The 24,970-nt window shown below is 36.6% G+C and overlaps 1 protein-coding gene and 1 non-coding gene across 7 annotated transcripts in view; one reads left to right on the top strand and one right to left on the bottom strand.

Annotated features, from left to right (window-relative positions):
• The window catches only part of MAP3K7 (mitogen-activated protein kinase kinase kinase 7), an 86,439-nt gene extending 67,315 nt beyond the window's left edge, over nt 1-19,124 (top strand). For 2 of the 6 annotated variants that reach the window (XM_030315984.1, XM_030315985.1), the window contains 4 exons: nt 1,743-1,848; nt 7,365-7,426; nt 8,165-8,280; nt 11,105-13,331. In XM_030315984.1, coding sequence (XP_030171844.1) covers nt 1,743-1,848; nt 7,365-7,426; nt 8,165-8,280; nt 11,105-11,285 — 465 coding nt within the window. In that variant the 3' untranslated portion in view covers nt 11,286-13,331. Of the gene's footprint in view, nt 1-1,742; nt 1,849-7,364; nt 7,427-8,164; nt 8,281-11,104; nt 13,332-18,898 lie in introns of those variants that run through there. The other 4 variants (XR_003968902.1, XR_003968899.1, XR_003968901.1 and 1 more) reach the window with 4 other exon arrangements.
• Nucleotides 4,752-4,836, bottom strand: TRNAQ-UUG. The gene has a single exon. It is a non-coding gene; the product is annotated as a tRNA-Gln (tRNA).
• Nucleotides 19,125-24,970: the final 5,846 nt, after the last annotated feature.

Below are 24,970 nucleotides of genomic sequence, written 5' to 3'. Positions count from 1 at the left end.
TGATTATCCTTTTTTATCCTTTAACTTCCTGTTTTCTCTATCTCTGTTAGATCTAATTCTTATAAACAATGTTTAATCTAGCCTGACACTCTGATTTTTTTAAATATCTTAACTGAAGAGTTTAATCCATTTATATTATCGATAAGTTTGCTCCTCCTTATTTTATGCTTTCTTTTTTCTCTTTTTTTCTCCTTTTTTGCCTTCCTTTGAATTGAACAAATACATTTCTCATTCCATTATTTGTCTTTCTTATTTGGAGTCATATGTATTATGTTTTGTAACTACCTGAGAAACTTTAACACTCATACTGAACCTAAAGTTAACATCTTTATTCTTATTCTCAACAATATAAGCATTTTTAAAGCATTCCTTATTTTGCTTATGCTTTTGTTCAGTTTTTAGTTCCATCTTATTTATTTTTTGCTTGGTAATTTTGTAAATTAGTCATGTTTCCATTGTTTAATATTTTCTGTGTATAGATTCATCCTTGTGTTTACCAACATTCCTGATTGTAACTAGGCCCTTCCATCAGAGAAAAACTTTTCTTACCCCTGAAGTTCATGCTTTAGATATTGTTATAAGAGTATATGGATAGTAGACTCCCTTTTTGCTTGTCTAAGAATGTTATTTTGACCTCATTCTTTACATTTTTGTTGGCTAACCTATTCTAAGTTGGCAGTTAATCTCTTTTTGCAGTTTAAAGATATTCCACTTTCTTCTGGCTTCTGGCTTCCTTTTTGCTGTTGAGAATCTGACTAGTATTCTTTTGTGGATAATCTTTCTCTGGCTGCCTCCTTCTATCTTCTATTTGTCTTTGTTTTCTAGAATTTGATGATAATATGACCCATGTTTAACTGAGTAATTGTAGCTTTTCTGTTATTTTTTCTGCTTGGGATTGGTTGTCATTGGGATTTGTTGTATCTTCTATCAATTATGGAAATATTTTATGAATTCACAGTATACATTTTCTCCCCTTCACCCAGAGCCACTACCAATGCAGACAAATTTATTTGCTATCTGCTTTTATAGGGTAGATGTTTTTCCTAGTTTACTTTTTCCCCAAGAGTGAAGACTTTCTTGGGTTTTAGCTTTAAGCAAGGTAGTTCTCTGGTCTCACTCCCATCCTACAAAGGCCCAAGACTTTATGCTTATTCCTCTGAGTACAGAAAGTAAGCAAAACAAAAGCTCTAGGTCATTGGTGTTCAACTGAAATTCCCGTCTAATAGCTTAAGCACTTACTAGACTCCTACTCCTGCTTTATTTCTGGTCTCAGAGCATTTCTCTTACTTTCTTGAAAGCTCAGCAGTTTTGTTTCTTGTTTGTTTGTTTGTTTAAGTTCATTTATTGAGAGAGAGAGAGAGAGCGTGAAAGCAGGGGTAGGGCAGAAAGAGAGAGAGAGAGAGAGAGAGAGAGAGAGAGAGAGAGAGAGAATATCCCAAGCAGGCTCTGTGCTGGCAGCACAGAGCCCGAACCAGAGCTCAAACTCATGAACTGTGAGATCATGACCTAAGCCAAAACCAAGAGTCAGACACTTAACCCACAGAGCCACCTGGGTGCTCTGAAAGCTCACCAAGTTTTAAGAGGTATCTTTTTAGAGGATATATTTTTTGCAAGAGTGTTTTAGGACCTCTGCTGATAGAAATGGAAGCCTATCTTTTGCTCTATAATAAAAATTTTCTCTTGTCTTTTTTTATTCCCACATAAACATCACATTTTGTTCCTTCTATTACTTCTTCCTACAGGTAAGCAGTAGGTCATCCAGTCCTAGTGTCAGAATGATCACTACCTCAGGACCAACCTCAGAAAAGCCAAGTCGAAGTCATCCATGGACTCCTGATGATTCCACAGGTGACCAGTGTATTTCCTCATTATAATTATGAAGCTGAATTTATCATATTTTTTTTCATTTCTTTGTGTTATGACTCTGATCTTTATAAAGGCAGGCATTTTGGGGGGTGCCTGGGTGGCTCAGTCGGTTGAGCATCCGACTTCGGCTCAGGTCATGATCTCATGGTTTGTGGGTTCAAGCCCCACGTCAGACTCTGTGCTGACAGCTGAGAGCCTGGAGTCTACTTTGGATTCTGTGTCTCCCTCTCTCTCTGCCCCTGCTCTTCTCACGCGCTGTCTCTCCCTCTCTCTTCAAAATAAATAAACATTAAAAAATTTTTTTTTAAATAAAGGCAGACATTTTACAATAGGTTAGATTTTTATACTAATAAAATCAAATATTTAGCAATAAACTTAAAGATGACTTTCTGAGTACTGAGATTGTCTTGCCCTCTTTATTTCCCCAGATACTTCATTTCCCCCCAGATACTAAACATGTATTTTGAACATGGTTTGATTTGGGGTTTTTACAGATAGGAAGATATTGTATTCTTGAACTTACATCTCTGATTTTCCTATTTTTGATCCATCCTACTATATGATAGTAGTAAAGTCATTATTTTTTAAAGAACTAAAATCAGAATAATAATCCTCTTCATCTCAGTCTTTTGTTTTAAAGACACAAGATGCCAGTACCTCACTTCAGTGAAAAAAAAATTTCTGACCATTGACCTTTTGAATCATTTTTAACTGGTAGGGAGACTTCATTTCAGATACATAAATTTCTAGTTAGAAATTTAAATTTCTAAATTTAAATAAATAAATCTCTAAATTTTTAACTAGACCTTAAAAAGCCTGTGAAGAGTCACTAAAATCCTTAACATGAATGACTAACTGGTTAAAATATTAGTATTAAAATCTAATGATGGAATAGGTTTATTATGGGCAAGCAGGAAATTATGTGCCATAGTGGAATTAACTTTTCCTTAGCATTAAGAGAATTCCTTAATAAATACTCAGCAGTATGGTTCTATAAAAATTTATTATTTATATGTTATTATGTCAGAGAAGGAAAGATGATCTCTTAGACCTTAGAAAATCAGATCATTTGGGATCTTGTATAAGATCAACTATGTTATTAATAGTGGCAATTAAATCCAAATTAAAAAGTCAGCTTTCTGTCTTTACAAACAAAAACACTACTTACAAGTATTTATAGATATTTGGCATGGCTTAGTCAAGTTCATAATTTAATATAAAAAATTAACTGAGTAGCTTTTCTCTGTTTCATGTAAGATGCAACTATGTTTAGCCAAGGGTGTACTCTCTAGTTTTAGCAAGTTTAAATTTAGTGGTGGCAAAAACTCCTCTAAGTCTCACCCCTAGCATTGCCCAACCTAGGACTGTCCAGAACATTAACCAGTACTCAGCAGCACATGTGCAGAATTCATCATTGTGTGCTTCTCCTCAGAGGTACATAGGGAAATGCTCTTGACAGACTTGATCATTAACATTCAGGTACTGTTAGCTCTTTTTGGGTCTTCAGCCCTCTGGTGAGGGAGGTACTCAACTCAGCCTCCTGACTTCAGCCTAGACAGATCTAGACATACCAGTCACCATGTGGCAGATGTGAACTCATGAAAGTAAAATAAAAATCCTCTTACGTCCCTCTCACTTGACTGCTGTGTTTTTTCTACTTCCCGTGTTCTTCCAACCTTCCAATCCCAGTCTCATTTTTTTCTTTTTGGGACCTAAGATACCACAAAATGCCAATAGTTAGAAATTGTACTTGGGTCCAGAATTCAACTGAAATTTGTCTTTGGCATTTTTAAATAATTTTTAATATAATTTTAAAAGTTGAGAGTGGTTTAAGCCTTACATTTAATGAAGTTCAGCTTTGCACTGTTTCTAAGAAAAGTATCGATGATCAAGCTAATACAGTAAATTACAGGGAAGAGATACTGGCAAATCCTTTTTCTTTGAAGGCCCCTGATTTAGGAAAAAATTACAAGTGCATACATACATAGTTAAAAAAAATTAATCAGATGTTTTTACTTCAAAAGAGAAGGGATTTCTAGGCATTTTCAGAGAAAAGTAAAAAGCATACATCGGTTTAATGATCACAGCACATAATGAGGGCCTTTGGGTTTCTATTTATAATAGTGGGGATAAAGAAAGACACATACCCAAGAGCAGTTAGTGACAGAGATGGCTAGACACAGTAGAGGGAGCCACAGAGGGGGGAAACACTCAATGTTTGCAAAGACAGAAGTATAAGACATGGAGCCCATTCCTTGTAATATTATTAGAGTCAGGATACTGGCCCATTAAAAATAAAAATAAACGGGGTGCCTGGGTGGCTCAGTCGGTTGGGCGGCCGACTTCAGCTCAGGTCATGATCTCGCGGTCCGTGAGTTCGAGCCCCGCGTCAGGCTCTGTGCGGCTAGCTCAGAGCCTGGAGCCTGTTTCAGATTCTGTGTCTCCCTCTCTCTCTGCCCCTCCCCCGTTCATGCTCTGTCTCTCTCTGTCTCAAAAATAAATAAACATTAAAAATAAATAAATAAATAAATAAATAAATAAATAAATAAATAAAAAATAAACAGCATGCTTTATTTAATAAATTTAATAAACTACTATATTTGCAGTATAAGCTGAGTACTTTAATAGTTAATAACAGTCCTTGGCTTTTTTTTTCCATTCCCTGAATACTGTGAAACACTGATATACTTAATTCTAAAATACATATCAGATACAGGGTATTTATTTAATAAGATACATCAAGTATGAAAGATTTAAAAAATTTTTTTAATGTTTATTTTTGACAGAGAGAGAGAGACAGAGACAGAGCATGAGCGGGGGAGGGGCCGAGAGAGAGGGAGACACAGAATCTGAAGCAGGGTCCAGGCTCTGAGCTGTCAGCACAGAGCCCGACGCGGGGCTCGAACCCACAGACCGCGAGATCATGACCTGAGCCAAAGTCAGATGCTCAACCAACTGAGCCACCCAGGCGCCCTCAAATATCAAAGATTTAAGAAAGAGTAATAGGAGTAGAAGTGTTTTTAAAAGAGTTCAAGACACTTAATTTTTCCTATAAAGTCGGGGGGAAATAATTTAAAAAAAAAACTTTTTTTTAATGTTTATTCATTTTTGAGAGACAGAGAGAGACAGAGCACTAGTAGTGGAGGTGCAGAGAAAGAGGGAGACACAGAATCCGGAGCAGGCTCCAGGCTCTGAGCTGTCAGCACAGAGCCCGACGTGGGGCTCAAACCCACGATCCGTGAGATCAAGACCTGAGCTGAAGTCAGGTGCTTAACTGACTAAGCCACCCAGGTGCCCCAGGGGGAATGAAGGAAGGAATGAATGAATGAATTTAGAAAGAAAGAGAAAGAGAGTGTGAGCAGGGGAGGGTCAAAGAGAGTGAAAGAATCCAAAGCAGACTCTGCACTATCAGCATGGAGCCCAGTGTGGGGCTCGAACTCACGAACTGCAAAATCATGACTTGAGCCAAAATCAAGAGTCTGACACTTAACCAACTGAGCCACCCAGGTGCCCCAATCAGTTGTAATTTTGTGGAAAATAGTGTTCCATGGGAGCATAGTTTGAAAGTCTTGTTGTGGGTGGGGGAAAGAATTGGTGAGGGAAATAACAAATTAAGTGTATTTCTTGTTTAACCATTTCAGGAAACATTTATGATAGTGTATATGATTTTAAGGTAGGTAGGACTCTACTAGGCAATATGCTGTTATTTTTCTTTTTTTTTTTTTTTTTTTTTTTTTTAATTTTTTTTTCAACGTTTATTTATTTTTGGGACAGAGAGAGACAGAGCATGAACGGGGGAGGGGCAGAGAGAGAGGGAGACACAGAATCGGATACAGGCTCCAGGCTCTGAGCCATCAGCCCAGAGCCCGACGCGGGGCTCGAACTCAGACCGCGAGATCGTGACCTGGCTGAAGTCGGACGCTTAACCGACTGCGCCACCCAGGCGCCCCTGCTGTTACTTTTCTTTATTGCACTCCGGTATTTAATAAGCATTACTTTTTCAATCGGAAAAACAAACTTTAGAATTTAAATTGCCTGTCCTTTCTAATGCTCCCATTTTATATCAATAACAACAACGACTACAGTAATAGTAACCATCACCACCATGTGTTGACTGCATACCATATGCCAGCATTGCATGGTATTTCTTACATGCATTATCTTATTTCATCTGATTTAGCTTGGCTTTTAGAGTTACTTGCAAGCACATTCTCAATGGCTTTAAAAAAGGAAACTAGAATACTCATCAGTCAACAATAAATTATTGAGGTTAGTGAACCATCAAACTGTCCTAGTTTTTTATTGCATTGCATACAGTGCCTTACTGTCAGCCTGACCTTGTCTTTATCTATACCACTCTTTCAAGGAGTCACTTGTCAGGAAAAGGGCTGAACAGTTCACTTGTGTAGCTCATTTACTCTTTCCTAACTGTGGGAAGGCAGCTACTTCTGAAATAAAAAGTCCGTATTACTTCACAGTTATCCTGCCTGCTTCTGGAGGCATAAATGTTAATCCCATGTGACTCATGCAAGTTATGACAGTTTACCTCTTATGAAATACAAACAAAAGCCATCCAAACAATTTGGTAAAATCGACTAGTTGTTTGATTTAATCCATTTAACTGTTTCACACAGGACACTGAACTGCAGTTTCCATATACCTAACTGTTCATTATACCTGTGTTTAACATACTCCCATCAAAAACATCTTTCATTTTCTGCAGTGATTCTCATTAGGGGAGGTGGGTTGAGGGTTCACACTAGAATATATATAAATTGAAGGTAATCCATTGGAAGAGAATGTATCTCTTATTTTCCCCTCTTTCTTCGTTAAAGAGCACGAATGTTCAAGGGGTTGACACAGCCTTATAGCAAACTTAGCATAGTCAAGGAAAGAAAGAGATACGAGCTTTGATTAGGTGGGGTCAGTGAAAACCAAATTTTAAAAAGGTCCCATACCACTGTTTTTGTTTTTAATTGAACAAGCATTTGTAAGCTTTAATATTATGTAATTTATAGCCAACTTAAATTGTATGAGAGTATGATTGCATTCTGATTATCTGGTAATTGGATGTTCTGCGTTTACCTTTAAATTCAGAAATAGGGGCGCCTGGGTGGCGCAGTCGGTTAAGCGTCCGACTTCAGCCAGGTCACGATCTCGCGGTCCGTGAGTTTGAGCCCCGCGTCGGGCTCTGGGCTGATGGCTCAGAGCCTGGAGCCTGTTTCCGATTCTGTGTCTCCCTCTCTCTGCCCCTCCCCCGTTCATGCTCTCTCTCTCTCTGTCCCAAATATAAATAAAAAACGTTGAAAAAAATAAAATAAACTCTTAAAAAAAAAAAAATAAATTCAGAAATAGACTCTTCATTACCAGTAGCAATAACTTTTATTTTATGTGTTGCTTACTTTAGGAACAAAATGCCAATATCTCATGAAGCTTTCTTGCTTTTTGTTTATAATTATTTATGATAGAAAATAAATAAACACATACTTGAATTCCAGATACCAATGGATCGGATAACTCCATCCCAATGGCTTATCTTACACTGGATCACCAACTACAGGTAAAGGAGTAGTTTCTCAGTGACTGTTTTTACTTTTTCCTTATAGAAAAGGTTTAGAGAATCTATCTAGAAAGCTATCTAAGCTAGAGAATCTTTCTAGAATCTACCTAGAAAGTGTTCATATCTTGTCATCGTATATTCATTTATTTATGCTTTTAGTTGGCTTCCCCAAACTTCCTAATTTCAAGTTAAAATAATTCATTCAGTTAAGTTAATCAAGTTTAAAATTGGCAAAATCATGTTCTTAACAGTTGTCTTAAAATACTCCCATATCTTTGTTTAAGGATGCCAAGAATAGCATTTTTGCTCTTTCAGTGCACTACAATATAAAATTTACTTAAGCTCATTTCTACTTAGTAGATTTTGTAATACACTGTCACGTTCATTGTGACTGAAAATATAAGTAATACACTTCAGTGTCTCCTCATGAGTATGAGAGCCATAAACCCTCTTGGTATAATACGGTTTGGCAACCTGAAATGTAAAACCAGAGGCCAGTGATCACTTTAGTTATGATCCGCTATAACAATGAAAGTGTTAAAACCACAGGTGTAAATTGAAGCTGTGAGTTAACTCTGACAAAAGGACACTGAAATTTTCTAGGCCATGGGTTAACACTTATTTTTAAAAGATCATTGCTTTAGTGCTATAAAAATATATCACAGTCACCATATTAACTCTCAGCTTGATATTGAGATTTGATTTAATTATGTTTTAACTTTCTTTATTTATTTTCAGCCTCTAGCACCGTGCCCAAACTCCAAAGAATCTATGGCAGTGTTTGAGCAGCATTGTAAAATGGCACAAGAATATATGAAAGTTCAAACAGAAATTGCATTGTTATTACAGAGAAAGTAAGTTGACTGTTATGAATAAAAATAAAACACATTAGTATTTTGGGTCTAAAATATGTAAGGTGAAATATTGTTTAAAGACATGAAAACTGTATTAATTTTTAGAATTAATCATTAAGCATGCACTTGACTTCCTTGAATAGCTTGGGGGTTGGGGTTGTGAACTCCCACTCATTCAAAAATCTGCATGTAACTTCCGACTCTGCAAAAACATAACTGCTAATGGCCTATTGTTGACCAGAATCCTTACCAATAACATGAGCAGTCAATTAACATATATTTTATATGTTATGAGTATTATGTACTGTATTCTTACAATAAAATAAGCTAGAGAAAAGAAAATTTTAAGGAAATCAAAAGGAAGGGGAAATACATTTGCAGTACTATACAAAAATCCACGTATAAGTGGACACATATAGTTCAGACCCATGTTGTTCAACTATATTTGTAATTTGGAGGTTCTACATATGTTCTACCTTTCGGTTTGTAGCACCTTTTGGCTATTTTTCTTGCAAAACTAAACCTTTTTGACTACATACATTAAAACTAAGGAAAATAAACTGGTGCTACATAAACATGTTTTATGTTCTAAGAATTTTAAAATTAAAAGCTGTTTAGATTTATAATTATAAAGATTTATTGTTTCCTTGGACATAAGTGAAATAATTTGATTTACTAATGTTCACTTGTGCTTTATCTTAGAAACATTTTGTAGATCTGTTCTCTCCAGGTATCTGTTTAGGAGAATAGAATTACTTTATTTTATACCTGTGAGTGTTTTTCTTGGGAGTTTTATACTCACATGTGTCTTTCTAAGAGTTATGGAGGCTGCCTTCCTTGCTTTTTTAAGAACTACAATTCCCATACTCCTTTATTTGAAATTCTTAAAGAAACCCAAAACTTCAGTTTTCTTTTTTTTTTTTTTTAATTTTTTTTTCAACGTTTATTTATTTTTGGGACAGAGAGAGACAGAGCATGAACGGGGGAGGGGCAGAGAGAGAGGGAGACACAGAATCGGAAACAGGCTCCAGGCTCCGAGCCATCAGCCCAGAGCCTGACGCGGGGCTCGAACTCACGGACCACGAGATCGTGACCTGGCTGAAGTCAGACGCTTAACCGACTGCGCCACCCAGGCGCCCCAAAACTTCAGTTTTCTTAAACATGAACGTCATGAAATTTTGTACCTCTGAAGCTGAGTTACTGTGGTAACTAAAATGAAGTGCTATAGGAAAAACTCATGGCAACTATATGTATATATGGTAATAGGATTCCGTCTATTAATTTTAATCTAAATAAGTGAAAATTTCTTGCTTCCTGGAATAATTTCTTTTTGTACTTCCAAAAAAACAAACAAAAAGTAGCTCCATCGCAATTTATTGTTATAACAATGTAAATGATTTCAATTCAGTACCTTAAAAGCTATATAGGAAATAAATATTAGAGTCTGCAAATTATGGAGCTAACTATAGAACTGTTAGTACTTTATTTAAAAAAAAAAAAAATCTTTCTTATTTCACATGTTTAACCTATACTTTTTTCATACTTCATTCATTTGAAAGAGGAGTTCTGAGCTGGAAAAAATAAATGGTGGATTGAGGGAATGTGAACACTATGATGGTTTTAATCAATTTTAAATACTTTATTTTTTTTTTAATGTTTATTCGTTTTTGAGAGAGAGAGCAGAAGCAGGGGAGGGGCAGAGAGAGAGAGGGAGAGACAGAATCCAAAGCAGGCTCCAGGCTCTGAGCTGGACAAGAGTTTGACATGGGTCTCAAACCCACGGGCCATGAGATCATGACCTGAGCTGAAGTCGGAAGCTTAACCAGTTGAGCCACCCAGGCACCCCTTGAATACTTTAAAAATGAGAAGTATTACAAGAAAACCATTTGGAGGCTTTTTGTTAGTTATTCAGTTATATCCAGTAACTTCGCTATAAGAGCTAATATTGAACATCTCCCAAATAAAAGGGGGCTTAAAAAAGTTTATCAGGCTATGAAAGTCTCTGAGGGTCATTCCTGAAAATGTTCTTAAAAGTGAATAACTCAGGGGTGCCTGGGTGGCGCAGTCGGTTAAGCGTCCGACTTCAGCCAGGTCACGATCTCGCGGTCCGTGAGTTCGAGCCCCGCATCAGGCTCTGGGCTGATGGCTCAGAGCCTGGAGCCAGTTTCCGATTCTGTGTCTGCCTCTCTCTCTGCCCCTCCCCCGTTCATGCTCTGTCTCTCTCTGTCCCAAAAATAAATAAACGTTGAAAAAAAAATTTTTTTAAAAAAATGAATAACTCATTTGAAAGTGGTACTTTGTATTGTTCTCACTGTTTTAAAATAAGAAACAGATTTAAGTTGATAGCATCTATTTTAATTAGCTTGCAAATGTTGTATTAGCCCCCACTTGGCACTGTGGTTAAATAAAACTGACTTCAAAACATGAATAAAAGTTCATGAGTGTAAAAGTGGAATGTGAATGGTAAAAACATCGTGTTATTTTCCTGTGGTCAGAGCCCTTCCCCAGCCTTTTTCTTCCTACACAAAAAGGATACCAGATAAAATTTTCTGAAACCTTAATTATACCATTTTATCTGTATTCACTAATTGTCTAAGTAGAGTTACTTATTAAAATAAAAGGATTATGGTGTTTGTATGGGTAAACCAGAAGAGTGGATGCTAGTCTCCATTCTAGCCCGCAGTTACATTTGCATGGTGTCCCTGAGATGCATAATGACAGAGCCAGAATAAAAGTTCTAATTAGTTGAGCTCATTGGTTATTAGTGTATAAATTTTTTCTATCGTGTATCTTTTACTATATCTTATGTGGTATTTGTTTTTAGGCAAGAACTAGTTGCAGAACTGGACCAGGATGAAAAGGACCAGCAAAATACATCTCGTCTGGTACAGGAACATAAAAAGCTTTTAGATGAAAACAAAAGCCTTTCTACTTACTACCAGCAATGTAAAAAACAACTAGAGGTCATCAGAAGCCAGCAGCAAAAACGACAAGGCACTTCATGATTCTCTGGGACCTTCAAATTTTAAAATATGCAAAGAAAGACTTTTTTAAGGAAAGAAAAGCCCTTCTAATGACAATTCGTGAGTGTTAGCTTTTGGGCGTGTTCTGAATGCCAACTGCCTATATTTGCTGCATTTTGTTTCATCGTTTATTTTCTTTTTCTCATGGTGGACATGCAGTTCAACTGTCTCCTTGCATAACATGGGGGCATCTGTGACTTGAATAAGCAGCAGTTCTCAACTTCAAAACAGATGCAGTGAACCATGGCTATATATGCATGCTCATTGTGTGAAGGCTAGCCTAACAAAACGGGGTATCAAACTAGCTGCTATGTGCAAACATCGCCTTTTTTCGAGGTGGAACCTCAAGAATGATTTTGTTCTTGTATCTCATCTCAAAAAACAATTTTTTTTTTCCAAAAGGTGGTATATACCAAGTTAAAGACAGGGTATTATAAAATCTAGAATAATCAGTGGTACATTATAGAAATGCAGAACCTTTAGAGATAGTTCCAAAGTGAGGGCTCTGATGCCAGCATCCTTCAATCAGTACTGAACTTAGTTCCATCCATAAAATATTTAAAGGTAAGTGGCGGCTGCTGTATTTAATAAAAGCATATTTCATTGGACTGAAATTATGATACATTGAACAAAATGGAACCCTTTTTTTTAAGATATAAAGATTTTTAATTCTGTGATTGTGTGTATGTGTGTTGAGACTGTAAAGACTTTATGACTCTAATATTAATATCTCCTAAATGAAATTAAAAGGTAAATGAACACGATCCAGCTTAAATGATCATTCCTTCCTGCAATGATTATTGGATTGTTGTAGTGTATATTTGAAAAACTGAAGAGAAATGATGGAAAATGGAAATAATTGCTCCAACTAAAAGGCTTGGGCTTAGATTTCTTTTATGATACCAAAAGAGTAAAAAATAAAAAAAAAACCTGGCAAATCAGGAGAAGTTTAGTAAGGAAGTTAAAGAAGGAAATATAAATTCATCAAGTATACTCTTTATCAACATTGGAATAATTAATTTTCCTTACAAGCCCATCCTAGAATGCCTGCTGCCTTTCAACACTTTTAAGGGAATTTCAACACTTATAAAGAGAAAATTTATATTGTTAACAATAACTTTGCTACCGTAAACTTTGAAAATAAAAGTAATAAAAAAACTTCATTGAAATAATAGACTATATAAGCTCTATTTTTTCAGTTGGTATTAAAATAAATCACATTTTGATACCAGTACAAGGTGTCTTTTAAATAAGGATGTCATCAACCTCATTTTTATAGCATTAATGTTTTATGAAGAGAAAATTAAAAATGAAAGCATAATTTCTGTGATTATTAGAATTATATCATGATTGTATTGTAGTTCTGCTCTGTTTCAGATAAGCAAGTTGATCTAAGAAGTTATCAAAACTATTCTTAAAAAATGCTAAAGCAGGTAACTTTTTCTTCTGTTACTTTTTTCCTCCTTCCACTGAGTTTTATAATGTATTCCTGTGTATACAAGCAATAAAGGTAAAGGACAGTTTGTACTAAACTGTGTCATTTTTAGCTTCCTCAAAATCTATTATTAGAAAGTTTCCAGTAAATAAATGTCTACCATTGCTTGATTTAAATGAAAGAAAGGTTATCATTCCCAAATAATTTGATTACCTAGCTGAAAGTGATACTGGTCTCAACACATTAATAGTAAAATAAAATTGGCACAGAAAATACCTGTAGACTAAGGAAAAGTATAACTCCTAGCATTGCTGCTTGTTACATACATGTGTCACTTCACCAAGAGGGACCTAGTCAGTGTTTAGAGACTTTTCTGATTATCTCAGAGCACAAGACATTCAAGTGTGGATGCTAATGCTTGACTTCAGATTTTATTTTAGTCATTAATGTGTTTTTACTATATATCATATATACTTAAAGGGAAAATTTATTATTGTTACATGTAATCACTTCATAAAAGTCTCAAGTAGGAAAACGAAAGAAAATAGTAGTGTTACGTCATGGTACCAAGTACAAAAACAGGCTCTTGAACACTTGCTTGTTTGTTTACAGTAAGTTCCTGGGGGTTCTCAAACAGTAATTGTCCTAGACACTGAGTGCAGCTCAGCCTACATGGTTTGTAAGTAGTTGTGTTGCAAAGCTCGTACTTTTTAAGTCCTGATTATCCCTGATGGGATAAAAGTGCAGCAGGGATAATTAAAATCCACAGCTAGTTTTATCAGCATCCTCACCCATTAAACCTCCAAACAGAGACTAATAAGGAGCCAAAATTTTTATTGATTCTGGTTTTACCTTTCACTCTAACCCTCATTTTTGGGTGGAAATAGCAAAAAGACAAGCAAGTGGCTCAAAGGCCCCCCTCTAAGAAATTCAGAATCTCAAACAATACCTAATTATATTTTATTCTCCAGGGAAAGAAAACGAAGTCTAGAGAGAAATACTCAGCAGTAAAAGTAACTTTTCTGAGTCAAATGAAAATCAGTTAAGACTTGACTTTATAGCAACACCACATAGTAAAGAGATTTGTTTAAAAGTTGTTTACAAATGTTTGACTCTTTTTGCTAAAGCATTTTGGAGTATTTATTGTCTTTTTTTTTCTCCAAGCTTCTTTTATGTTCCTAGTTTCCGCTCCTGCCTGTAGCCAGAGATCATAGGTTTTGCCTGTGAAACTTTTTTCTTTCTGTTAAGTGTATGGTTTTCAGCAGTCAACTCCTCTTCAAATGGTAGGAAGTCCCACTTGTATCATTCAAAACATTTTATGTAAAACCATGTAATGCAGAAATCCTTGTGCATACTGTATAATTGAAGGAAGCTTTCTAGATTATTTTTGTTTGTAATAAAATTCAGATTGTTATTCTAAACTTGTTTACAAAAATGGTTAATGATTTATATCAGCAAATAAGCTGTGAGGTGTTCTGCTCTGCAATATGTTTACCTCACACAAAGTCAAATAAAAACTGAGTAGTGAGTATTCTTACAGTACTCAACACTGTTGTAACATAATCATGATTTTTGAGAACCTAGATGATTGGCCATTTAACATAATCTATCTAACCATTCAAAGTTTTTGTTAAATGGGTGCTCTTCACAATTTCATTAAATCATGATTTATATGAGGTACAAATGGCATATACATCACTGAGTGATTCTTCTCATTAGGAAACTGGATTCCTGTAGTATATCTAAGTTACATTAAGCATTTCATTCCATTATCTACCTACTAACCCCCCAACCAGCACCTGTGTGCACATATACACATTCTTATAAACTCGATCTTCATTTTAGTAAATCAGCTCATTGATTCACTTATTTCTTTAACAGGTATTTATTGAGCATGTATTATAAGTGAAGCCCATATGACTAATGCCAAGTTACATGTTCTCTTTAGTCACATGGTAGTTCAATTGTACTCCCATTTCACAGATGGAAAAAGGGCTCCTAAATGCTAAGACTTGTGCCTGAGTCTACTTTTCCCCCGTCAGCTGTTTTAGGCAGAATCTCATGCAAGGGGACTCTGTAGCCACTATAAGCCCATGATGTGAAGAAGAGCATGGGAAAATTTGTAAACTGAGTAGCAAATGGTCAGTGGGGGAAGGGGGGGATTTGAGGTAACTTGCAGGCACAGAGGCTTTGTGACCACTCTATAGATCACAACAAAACCAACACTTTATTTTTTTTTAAGTTTATTGATTTATTTTGAGAGACGGAGCACAAGCAGGGGAGAGGCAGAGAGAGAGAGGGAAGGAAAATCCCAAGCAGGCTCTATACTGTCAGTGCAGAGCCCGACACAGGGCTCCATCCCACAAACCATGAGATCATAACCTGAGCCGAAACCAACAGTCAGACGCTTAACAGACTGAGCCACCCAGGTCCTCTAGCCAGCACTTTTAAACCCAAGTCTGTGCTCTATACCACTTTGCCGTAATTTAAAACTTGCTGAGTGCTTCAGTTTCCACATTATTTATTCAATGTGGTGGGGTGTCGTCACTCTTTCACTCCCCTCAGCTGAAAGACCTGCTAAAAATGGAAATACAAATAATGATATTGTGAGGCTTGGTCTAGAAAGATTTGTTCTCTGCTCTTAGGAAAGGCTTAATTCAGGCTTTTCCATTTTTGGTTTGTTTTGTATTTTTGTTTTTACCTCTTTGTTCTTTGTCTTTTAATTGGGATATAATATTTACACACTAAACTGCATCCACTTAATGAGTGCAGTTTACTGAGTTTTGACATGTGTATACACTTGGGAGTCCATCCAACAAGCAAGATACTGAACATTTCCTTCCCGCCTCCCCAGGGTCTCCCATGCCCCTTTGTAGTCCTTGCCTCCCTCCACTCTAGGCCCTAAGCCCCAGACCCTGATGTGCTTTCTAACAGTATAAATTTGTTTGCATTTTCTAGTTACATTAATGAAATCATTCAATATGTATTCTTTTTAAGCTTTTTTTCCTCCTCTTGAACAGTTGTTTTAATTCCTTTGACAGGAAATTTTAATTAAACCACTTTTAGTGATACTTGAAAACCTTTCAGTATCAGTCTTCAAGAGGAAACGTAGGTTTTAAGAGGCTATAGATGTGTCCATTGTGGCCAGCTTGATTGTGCATTGTTGTCAGGTTCTGAAACATTTAAGATTGCTTTATTTTTGTTTTTAGGGAACCTTAACACTTTGCTTACAAAATCCCTTGCATTGTTTGGTAAAGTAAGCCCATTTATCTCTGTATTTGGGTGTTAGAAATGCAACATGGACATGGACAGTAGCACATTAGTAGGTTCATGGTAGTTTTCAGGAAATAGTCGTTGGTCAGTGTCACTTTTAAAAAAATCCTGCTTTTCATTTTTATTTAGATTGCAGCTGCTTTTTTGCTTGTTCAAAAACCTGGGAGACAGTATTCTAACTGAACAAAACAGTCTTTGGTAAAAAGTATTTGATAGGGATCTCTCATACTGATGCTCTCTGTGGTCCTGTGTACTATTGTGGTACCCATGGGAATAACTAAGATGACATTGGTAGATCATGTACTGCTTACTGCCGGGACCTGTGTTCCTTTTCCATCAGTAATGAGTAACTGCTCTCAGAGCTTCTCATCCCTGCCATGAGGTCCCACAAAAACTGAGTTTGTTGAAATGACCTGCCCTTGATGTCAGTTTTTTCAGTGAAATCATTTCCAAGTAATGAAATGCATTTTTTATCCTGTAATTTAAATTTTTTTTTTTAATTTTTTTTTTAATTTTTTTTTTTCAACATTTATTTATTTTTGGGACAGAGAGAGACAGAGCATGAATGGGGGAGGGGCAGAGAGAGAGGGAGACACAGAATCAGAAACAGGCTCCAGGCTCTGAGCCATCAGCCCAGAGCCTGACGCGGGGCTCGAACTCCCGGACCGCGAGATCGTGACCTGGCTGAAGTCGGACGCTTAACCGACTGCGCCACCCAGGCGCCCCATATCCTGTAATTTAATGGTCAGTGATATCTTATAGATGCCACATAGCATCACGATAATTGCTTTGAGTACACCAGAAATCTTCTGAAAAGCAAAAGTCATCTGCAAAATGCAGTTGCTTCTCAGGCTTACTATCTGTTTCTCTTTGTGGAATCTCTTCTTTAGTTATTAAAGGAATGACTATATTAATCATTGATAACTACCAAATTCAAATTAGAGAATGAAGAAACCTAAAAACGGGTGTAATTTTTTGTGGTTGAAGAAAAAATGCTGATATTCCCTCATACACCTTTTTGACTTTTAATCCATTTCCTGCAAAGATACTTACCTAAATATCCATATGTCATGAGCATATTACTTGCAAAAATCAGTACCGCTTGTTTCTTTTGCATATACCATGAGAACCTTTTAACAGATATCATTTAAGGATTGGAAACATGTATTCTGTAAGCCACATATGCAGTTTATAATTTATATGCTCTCAAACAATTTCCATACAGTAGGGCTAATATATACCAGTACGTTGTTGGACAATAGTCTTAACTTCAAAATTCATACTAAAGCTCATGTCTGACCACATTAATTCTGTCCTCCCATTCATGATTCCACATTTTATGTATAGGAGACTTGAGGAAGTGGTACCAAGTTCCTAGACCTAAGCTGAATATTTCTTCCCTTTTCACTTTTTTTTTTTTTTTTCAGCAATATCAGAAAATTCCCCAGTCTTGGTGCTGCTGCATGTAGCCTATGATTCATAATGACATAAATTTGGATGCTGCCCAAAATAATGGCTTCTATGATAGTTTTGCTCATCTGCATCCTGGCCAAAGAGGAGAGGGAAAGGGCAAGAGCAGCAAAGGTTCAGGTCACTTATGGTCACATCCATTTGCCAGAATTTAATCACACACCTTAACCCTACCCTCTTTGAGGCCTGAAATGTCTGTATGAATGGGCAGCTGTGTGCCTAACTGGAAGGGGGGAATTCAGTTACAAACGAAGGATCAAAAAGATTTAGAGGACAATGAGTAGCCTTCTTCACACTCTTGGAAAGGAAAATAGACCACTGCCTCCCCCATTTTCTCTGCCCCTGTTCTCCACAATAAAAATGGAAATAGGAAAAGCTGGCCCCTCACAAGAATGGACATTAATGTCAAAACCCAATCAATATGGTGTATAATACTTAAAGATTTCCCTATATTTACAGTTGATGCAGCTTAGAAAAATAAAACTTCAGAGGCGCCTGGGGGGCTTAGTCGGTTAAGCACCAACTTCAGCTCAGGTCATGATCTCACAGTTTGTGTGTTCAACCCCTGTGTCAGGCTCTGTGCTGACAGCTTGGATCCTGGACCCTGTTTTATATTCTCTCTCTCTCTCTCTCTCTCTCTCTCTCTCTCTCTCTCTCTCTCTCTCCCCCCCTCCCCTGCTCGCTCTCTCTCTCAAAAATAAAAATTAAAAAAATAATATGTTTAAAGAAAAATAAAACTTCAAAATGTGAAGTTAGAGCACTTTAGTTAGAACACTGTTTGGAAATCAGACTTGAAGTAATTTAGATATTCAGTAATGACAATCCACCTTAGAAAAGAAACTTTATATCTCGAATGAAAGAAGTAATAGAAACTTTGGTAGAACAAATTATGAGAAAACAAAATTTATGAGGAAAAAAATTTTAAACTTGGAGGTATCATAAAGAAAGTAACTAACACTAAGTGTATACTATGTTTTAGGCATTTTGTAAATGTTACTCTTGCTTTAGAAATAAAGTGATGAACAGAGATGTTTAAAACTTGCCCAGCTAGTAAATGATGGGCTGCAGTTCAAACCCAGGTCTTCTTAGCTTCAAGGCTCACAAAAATCTCATTTTAATAGTTTAACTTGGAATACATTTTCTTATAGACCTAATAAAGGGGAGGAAAACTAGGTTCCTAAGCATATTTATAAAAGTCTGGTCTGTAATGGAAGTGAAATCATAATGCCGTTGAATGGAACAATTCCAACAAAGACTATGAGAGAAAATACTAAAGTGACATGGTGGTTGTCTTCAGGTATTGACATTGTGGTAATTTTTTTCCTTTTAAGAGTTCTTTACCTTTTTATTGTTTTCTGCATAGTAAAAATTAAAACCAGGAGGACAAAGCCTTACACAAACCATGTTTCTTTGGCAGGAACTCAGGGCCCTTTGCCATGGGCACAACCATTGGAGCCCTTGCATGAATCCTACAGGGGCAGGAACTTCCCTTCCCACTACTGGCCCCAACCTGGATCCCTGCAGGTAGGGGTGGACCCAAAGGGAGTGATTCCAAAGGTTGTCCCATGGATTTGGTGAAGATGAAGCATAGTCTCAACAAGAGGAGTAAAAAAATAAATAAATCAGAACTTTAATGGCTTTAAGTTTATTGTTGTTGTTATTATTATTATTATTATTATTATTATTTTATCAATGCACATTCTAGGGGCCCCAACCTTCGAAATTCTGCTTCACAATGACAGGTTATCATTCAGGGATATAAACTTTTATCCAGTTCCTGATGTGATTCTGTTACACCGACAGATTTGAGAATTACCTATACCATAGAGTGGATAGAAGGGGTACTGCCATCGTCAGCTTTCTAGATTCTAACCCATCTAGTGTTGTGAAAGCTGAGAGGCGGAGTGTGACATTGTGATTTATAATAAATTCTATATTTGTTCTTCTTCCCTGTTCCTGGTACACAGCACCTAAAACCTTTGAAATTCCTTAAGTGGTGAGAACCATAAAGATGTCTTGTTATGGTAATGAGGCAATTTTTGGGAAAGCCCCTAGGTGAGAATGGGAGCTAGTTGCCCCAGAAGCCAACTACCCAGTTAGAAGGTGAGAAAACTTAGCCCCACCCAACACCCACCTTCAGGGAGGGGAAAAAGGGCTGGAGGTATGGAATTCAGTCACCAAAGGCCAATGATTTAATTGGTCATGCCTGTGTAATGGAGCCCCCCATAAAAACTCCAAAAGAACAGGGTTCATAGAGTTCCTGAGTTGGTAAACATATGAAGATGGGGTGGGAGTGGGGAGAGTGATGCACACAGAAGGCATGGAAACTCTACACCATTTCCAAATACCTCTCCCTGTGCATCTCTTCTATGTGGCTGTTCTTGGATTATGTCTTTTATAACAAACTGGTGACCTAATTAAAATGTTTCTCCCAAGTTCTGTGAGCTGCCCTGGCGTACTAATCAAATCCAGGGAACAGATTGTTGGAACCTCTGATCTATATAGCCAGTCAGAAGCACAGGTGACAACCTGGACTTGCAATTTGTGCCTGAAATGGAGGGGGGCGGGGGCAGTCTTGTAGGACCAAACCCTTAACCTGTGGAGTCTTATACTGTCTCTTGAGTAGATCACATCACAATTGAGTTGAATTGTAGGATACCTGGCTGGTGTCAAATTGTTTGGCATGAGGGGAAACGCCCACACATTATAATTGGACTCACAATCATGAATGAATCTGTGAAAGATAAAATGTGCCATATCCCTGAGATTCACAAAAAATAGCTACATGGAGATAAGGAAATGATTAGGATAGATGTAGAGACAGAGCTTCAAAAACTATAGAAGGTCAACTCAGAATGTCTTTAGGTAAATTGAGCCTGGGGGAGAAAACTGCCTTTTCTATATAAGGAGGGATATCTGAACATCAGAAATTCAAGAAGTTTTAAATATATGAACTTTGTCTTTTCCGCCACTCCATTCTCTATAGAGGAAGCATAAAAGTAAAGGTGAAATCAGAAATCATTTTAGAGGTATACTGTTACACAATTATGTTTATCACAGCATCGAGTTTTTAAAAAGCAACCTAAGGGGCCCCTGGGTGGCTCAGTCAGTTAAGCATCCGACTTTGGCTCAGGTCACTAATCTCACAGTTCGTGGGTTTGAGCCCCACGTCAAGCTCTGTGCTGACCGCTCAGAGCCTGGAGCCTGCTTCGGATTCTGTGTCTCCTGCTGCCTCTGCCCCTCCCCTGCTCATGCTCTGTCTCTGTCTCTCTCTCAAAAATAAACATTAAAAAATTTTTTTTTAATTTTTAAAAAGCAACCTAAGTAGCTGTTAATCAGTGTTAAGTAAACTGTAGTAGATCTATACCATGTAATACTATATGTCTGTTTAAAAGTATTGTGAAACTGAATAAAGGAGACCTCATTTAAAATGGAATTGGGAGGGGTGCCTGGCTGGCTGAGTCAGTGGAGCATGTGACTTTTGATCTCGGGTTGTGAGTTCAAGACCCACATAGGGTGTAGATATCACTTAAAATCTTTAAAAGTTGGGAAGCCAGAAGAGGGTGTTCTTATTCCCTACCACTCACCATCAATTGCACACCCCAACAGGGAGAGACATACCTTGCATTCCCAATAGGAAGAGGCCTACTTGACTACTCCAGTAGGAGGAAGAATGAATTTCTTCATGCCAGCAACTACCCCAGCCAATAAGAAAATACCACAACTCAGCCAATGAGAAACCCTCACGACCCTGAACTCTCACTTTCCTCCAATAGACTGGTTCAAAACAACCCCTCCCAACTTCCTTCTTTTCTCTATGAAGTATCATTTTCCTTTAATCTGACTGATTTATGGTTTGCCATCACTTACATGACCCAAATTGCAATTCCTCTACTATTCCCAAATCCTTTTGCTGGCAAAATAACTGTGTTAAGGTTGACAGTATAATATAGTTCTACAACTGGTATATAAAGCTGTCCAAATTGAGTGCTTCAAAATATTAAAAGATTGGCACATGAAGTAGTACTGATAGCAAAAATGTAGCATTTTAAAAAATCCAGTGTAATTCATTATATAATTAAAGGAACTGTACAATTCTACCAATAGATGCCTAAAGGATATTTGATAATATTTACAAATAAAAGAAGGATTAAAATGGAATTTCCCAAACTTGATAAAGATCACTCCTCTAAACCAACAGCATATTAAATAGTTAAATTACTGTCATTTTAATGAATCTGAAACATTATAATCTGAAACAAAGCAAAGATGCCCTGTCATTATTCAACATTTTTTTAAGTTTTAGCTCATGAAAAGACCCCAAAATAGAATAATTAGTATAATAACTAGAAAATAAGAAAGATTATCTTTATTTGCAGAATGTAAAACTATATAGAAAACCCACAAAACTAATTTGATAGATTGTATCTGATATGTATCAAAATTAGTAGTTTTTCTATAATAACCAGAAGTAGAAATGAGAGTTTCCTTTGCCCTGCTGACAATGTCAATAATACTACAAAATACCAAAGAAAACATTTAAAGGAAATAGGGCCGATGAACACTATAGCCTTAATAATATAAATAAGACATTAACTTAACATTTTCCTAAATGAGAAAACAATATCATAAGGGCACCTGGGTGGCTCAGTCAGTTGAGCATTGAACTCTTGATTTCAACTCAGGTCATGATCCCAGAATGTGGGATCAAGCCTCAAGTCAGGCTCTGTGCTGAGCATGGAGGCTGCTTGAGATTCTTCAGCCCTAAGTGCGCTCTCTAAAATAAAAAATAAATTCTTACATAGCTGTATGTACTTACAGATTATTTGTTTAATGTAGTTTTAGTCAAAAATCCAGTGGAGTTGAGAGTATGTTTGGTTTGAACTGGACAAAGTGATTTTAAAGTTCTTAGGAAATAAGTGCTCAATAGTTAAGATATAATCTTTATACAGATTGAACATACTTAAGTGTACAGTTTGATAACTTTTACAATAAATGCATCTGTGAAATCACCATAGGGTACTGAGAGTCTCCACAATTCCAGAAATTTCCTTGTACCCCTAGATAATCTATCCTTCCTCTACCCCCTTTCCCAGACAACCATTAATCAGCTTGCTATAACTAATTATTTGGCATTTTCTAGAATTTAATCCTATAGAATATAGTCTATTTTGGCTGGCTTTTCACTCAGCATAATGATTATGATATTCACCTAAGTTGCTGCATATATGAATGGTTTGTCCCTTTATTATTTTCAGCAGGGTTCCATTGTACAGATGCAGCAAATTTTGTTGATGCACTTAACTACTGATGGATAATTTTTGGTTTCCACTTTTTGGCTCTTAAAGAAAGCATCTATGAACATTTGTGTACAAGTCTTCACGTAGATTTCTTTGGAGTAAATACTTAGAAATGTAACAGCTGAGTTTTATGGTAGGTATATGTTTTAACATGTTAAGAAACTGCAGACCTCCAAAGTAGCTGTACAATTCCATGTTTCCACCAGCAGTAGTAGAGCAGTATTAGAGTTCCAGTTGCTCCACATCCTTGTCAACATTTGGTATGATCAGTCTTTTTTAATTTTAGCCATTCTAATAAGTGTCTAGTGGTATCCTACTGCAGTTTTTTTTTTTTTTAATCTTTATTCACTTTTGAGAGACAGGGAGAGACAGAGCATGAGTGGGGGAGGGGCCGAGAGAGAGGGAGACACAGAATCCCAAGCAGGCTCCAGGCTTTGAGCTGTCAGCCAAGAGCCCGACGTGGGGCACAAACCCACGAATCGGGAGGTCATGACCTGAGCCGAAGTCGGACGTTCAACCGACTGAGCTACCCAGGTGCCCCTCCTACTGCAGTTTTAATTTGAATATTTCCCTGATGACTAATCTTGGCATGTGCCTGTTGGGCTTTCATATAGTTTATTTTGCATAATGCCTGTTAAAATCCTTTGTCAGTTTTTTAATTGGGTTGTTCTCTTCTTAATATTGAGTTGTAAGACTTCTACATACTCTTGTTACAGTTTTTTGTCTGATATTTGTGCAGTGAATATTTTCTCCCAGTCCATGGTTTGCCTTTTTCATTTTCTTAGTATTTGTCAAAGAGAAAAAGCTTTTAGTTTTTATTATATAATAGTGTTATATATTAGTTTCAGGTGTACAATATAAACAATAATTCTGTACACTTCTCAGTGCTCATCAAGATAAGTGTACTCCTAATCCCTTTTATCTATTTCACTCATCCTCTCACCCATCTCCCCTCTGGCAACCACCAGTTTATCCTCTGTACTTAAAGAGACTGTTTATTTGTCTCTTTTTTTGTTGTTGTTAATTTGTTTTGTTTCTTAAATTCCACATATGAGTAAAATCATATGGTATTTGTCTTTCTGTGACTTCTTTCACTTAGCATTATATACTCTAGGTCCATCCATGTTGTTGCAAATGGCAAGCCTTCATTCTTTTTTATGGCTAGGTAATAATTCTGTGTGTATGTGTGTGTGTGCACGTGTGTGTGTGTGCATGTGTGTGTGTGTCTATGTATATGTATACATGTGTATTTATACACATACATACACCAAATCTTTATCCATTCACCTATCATTGGACACATAGGTTGCTCCCATATCTTGGCTATTATAAATAATGCTGCAATAAACATGTGTGCACATATCTCTTTGTATTAATGTTTTCATTTTCTTTGGTAAGTACCCAGTAGCAGAATCACTGAATCAAAGGATGATTCTATTTTTTCATTTTATGAGAAACCTCCATACTGTTCCCACAGTAGCTGTATCAGTTTGCATCCTTGCCAACACTTGTTATTTCTTGTGTTTTTTATTTTAACCATTCTGACAGATGTAAAGTGATATCTCACTGTAGTTTTAATTTACATTTACCTGATCATTAGTCATGTTGAGCATCTTTTCATGTGTTTGTTTGCTATCTGTATGTCTTCTTTGGAAAAATATCTGTTCAGGTCTCTGCCCATTTTTAATTTACTTATTTGGGGGTTTTTTGGTGTTAAGTTCTTTATATATGTTGGATACTAATCCCTTATTGGATATATCATTTGCAGATATCTCCCATTCAATAGGTTGCTGTTTTATTTTTTTGATAGTTTCTTTCACTTGCAGAAGCTTTTTATTTTGGTGTAGTCCTAGCAGTTTAATTTTGCTTTTGTTTCCCTTGCCAAAGGAGACCTATGTAGAAACATGTTTCTAAAGCTGATGTCAAAGAAATTACTACCTATTTTCTTTTAGGAATTTTATAGTTTCAAGTCTCACATTTAGGTCTTTAATCCATTTTGAGTTTATTTTTACATATGGTGTAACAAAGTGGTTCAGCTTCTTTTTTTTTTTTTTTTTTTTTTTTTTTTTGCATGTAGCTGTCCTGTTTCCCTGGCACCATTTGTTGAAGAGACTTTTTTACATTTCTCCGATTGTAAATCTTGTCTTTCTTGTCGCAAATTAATGGACCATAAAAGCATGGGTTTATTT

The sequence above is a fragment of the Lynx canadensis genome, chromosome B2 (genome assembly GCF_007474595.2).
Source record: "Lynx canadensis isolate LIC74 chromosome B2, mLynCan4.pri.v2, whole genome shotgun sequence".
NCBI lineage: Eukaryota > Metazoa > Chordata > Mammalia > Carnivora > Felidae > Lynx > Lynx canadensis.
This window is presented reverse-complemented; position numbering and strand designations above follow the sequence as displayed.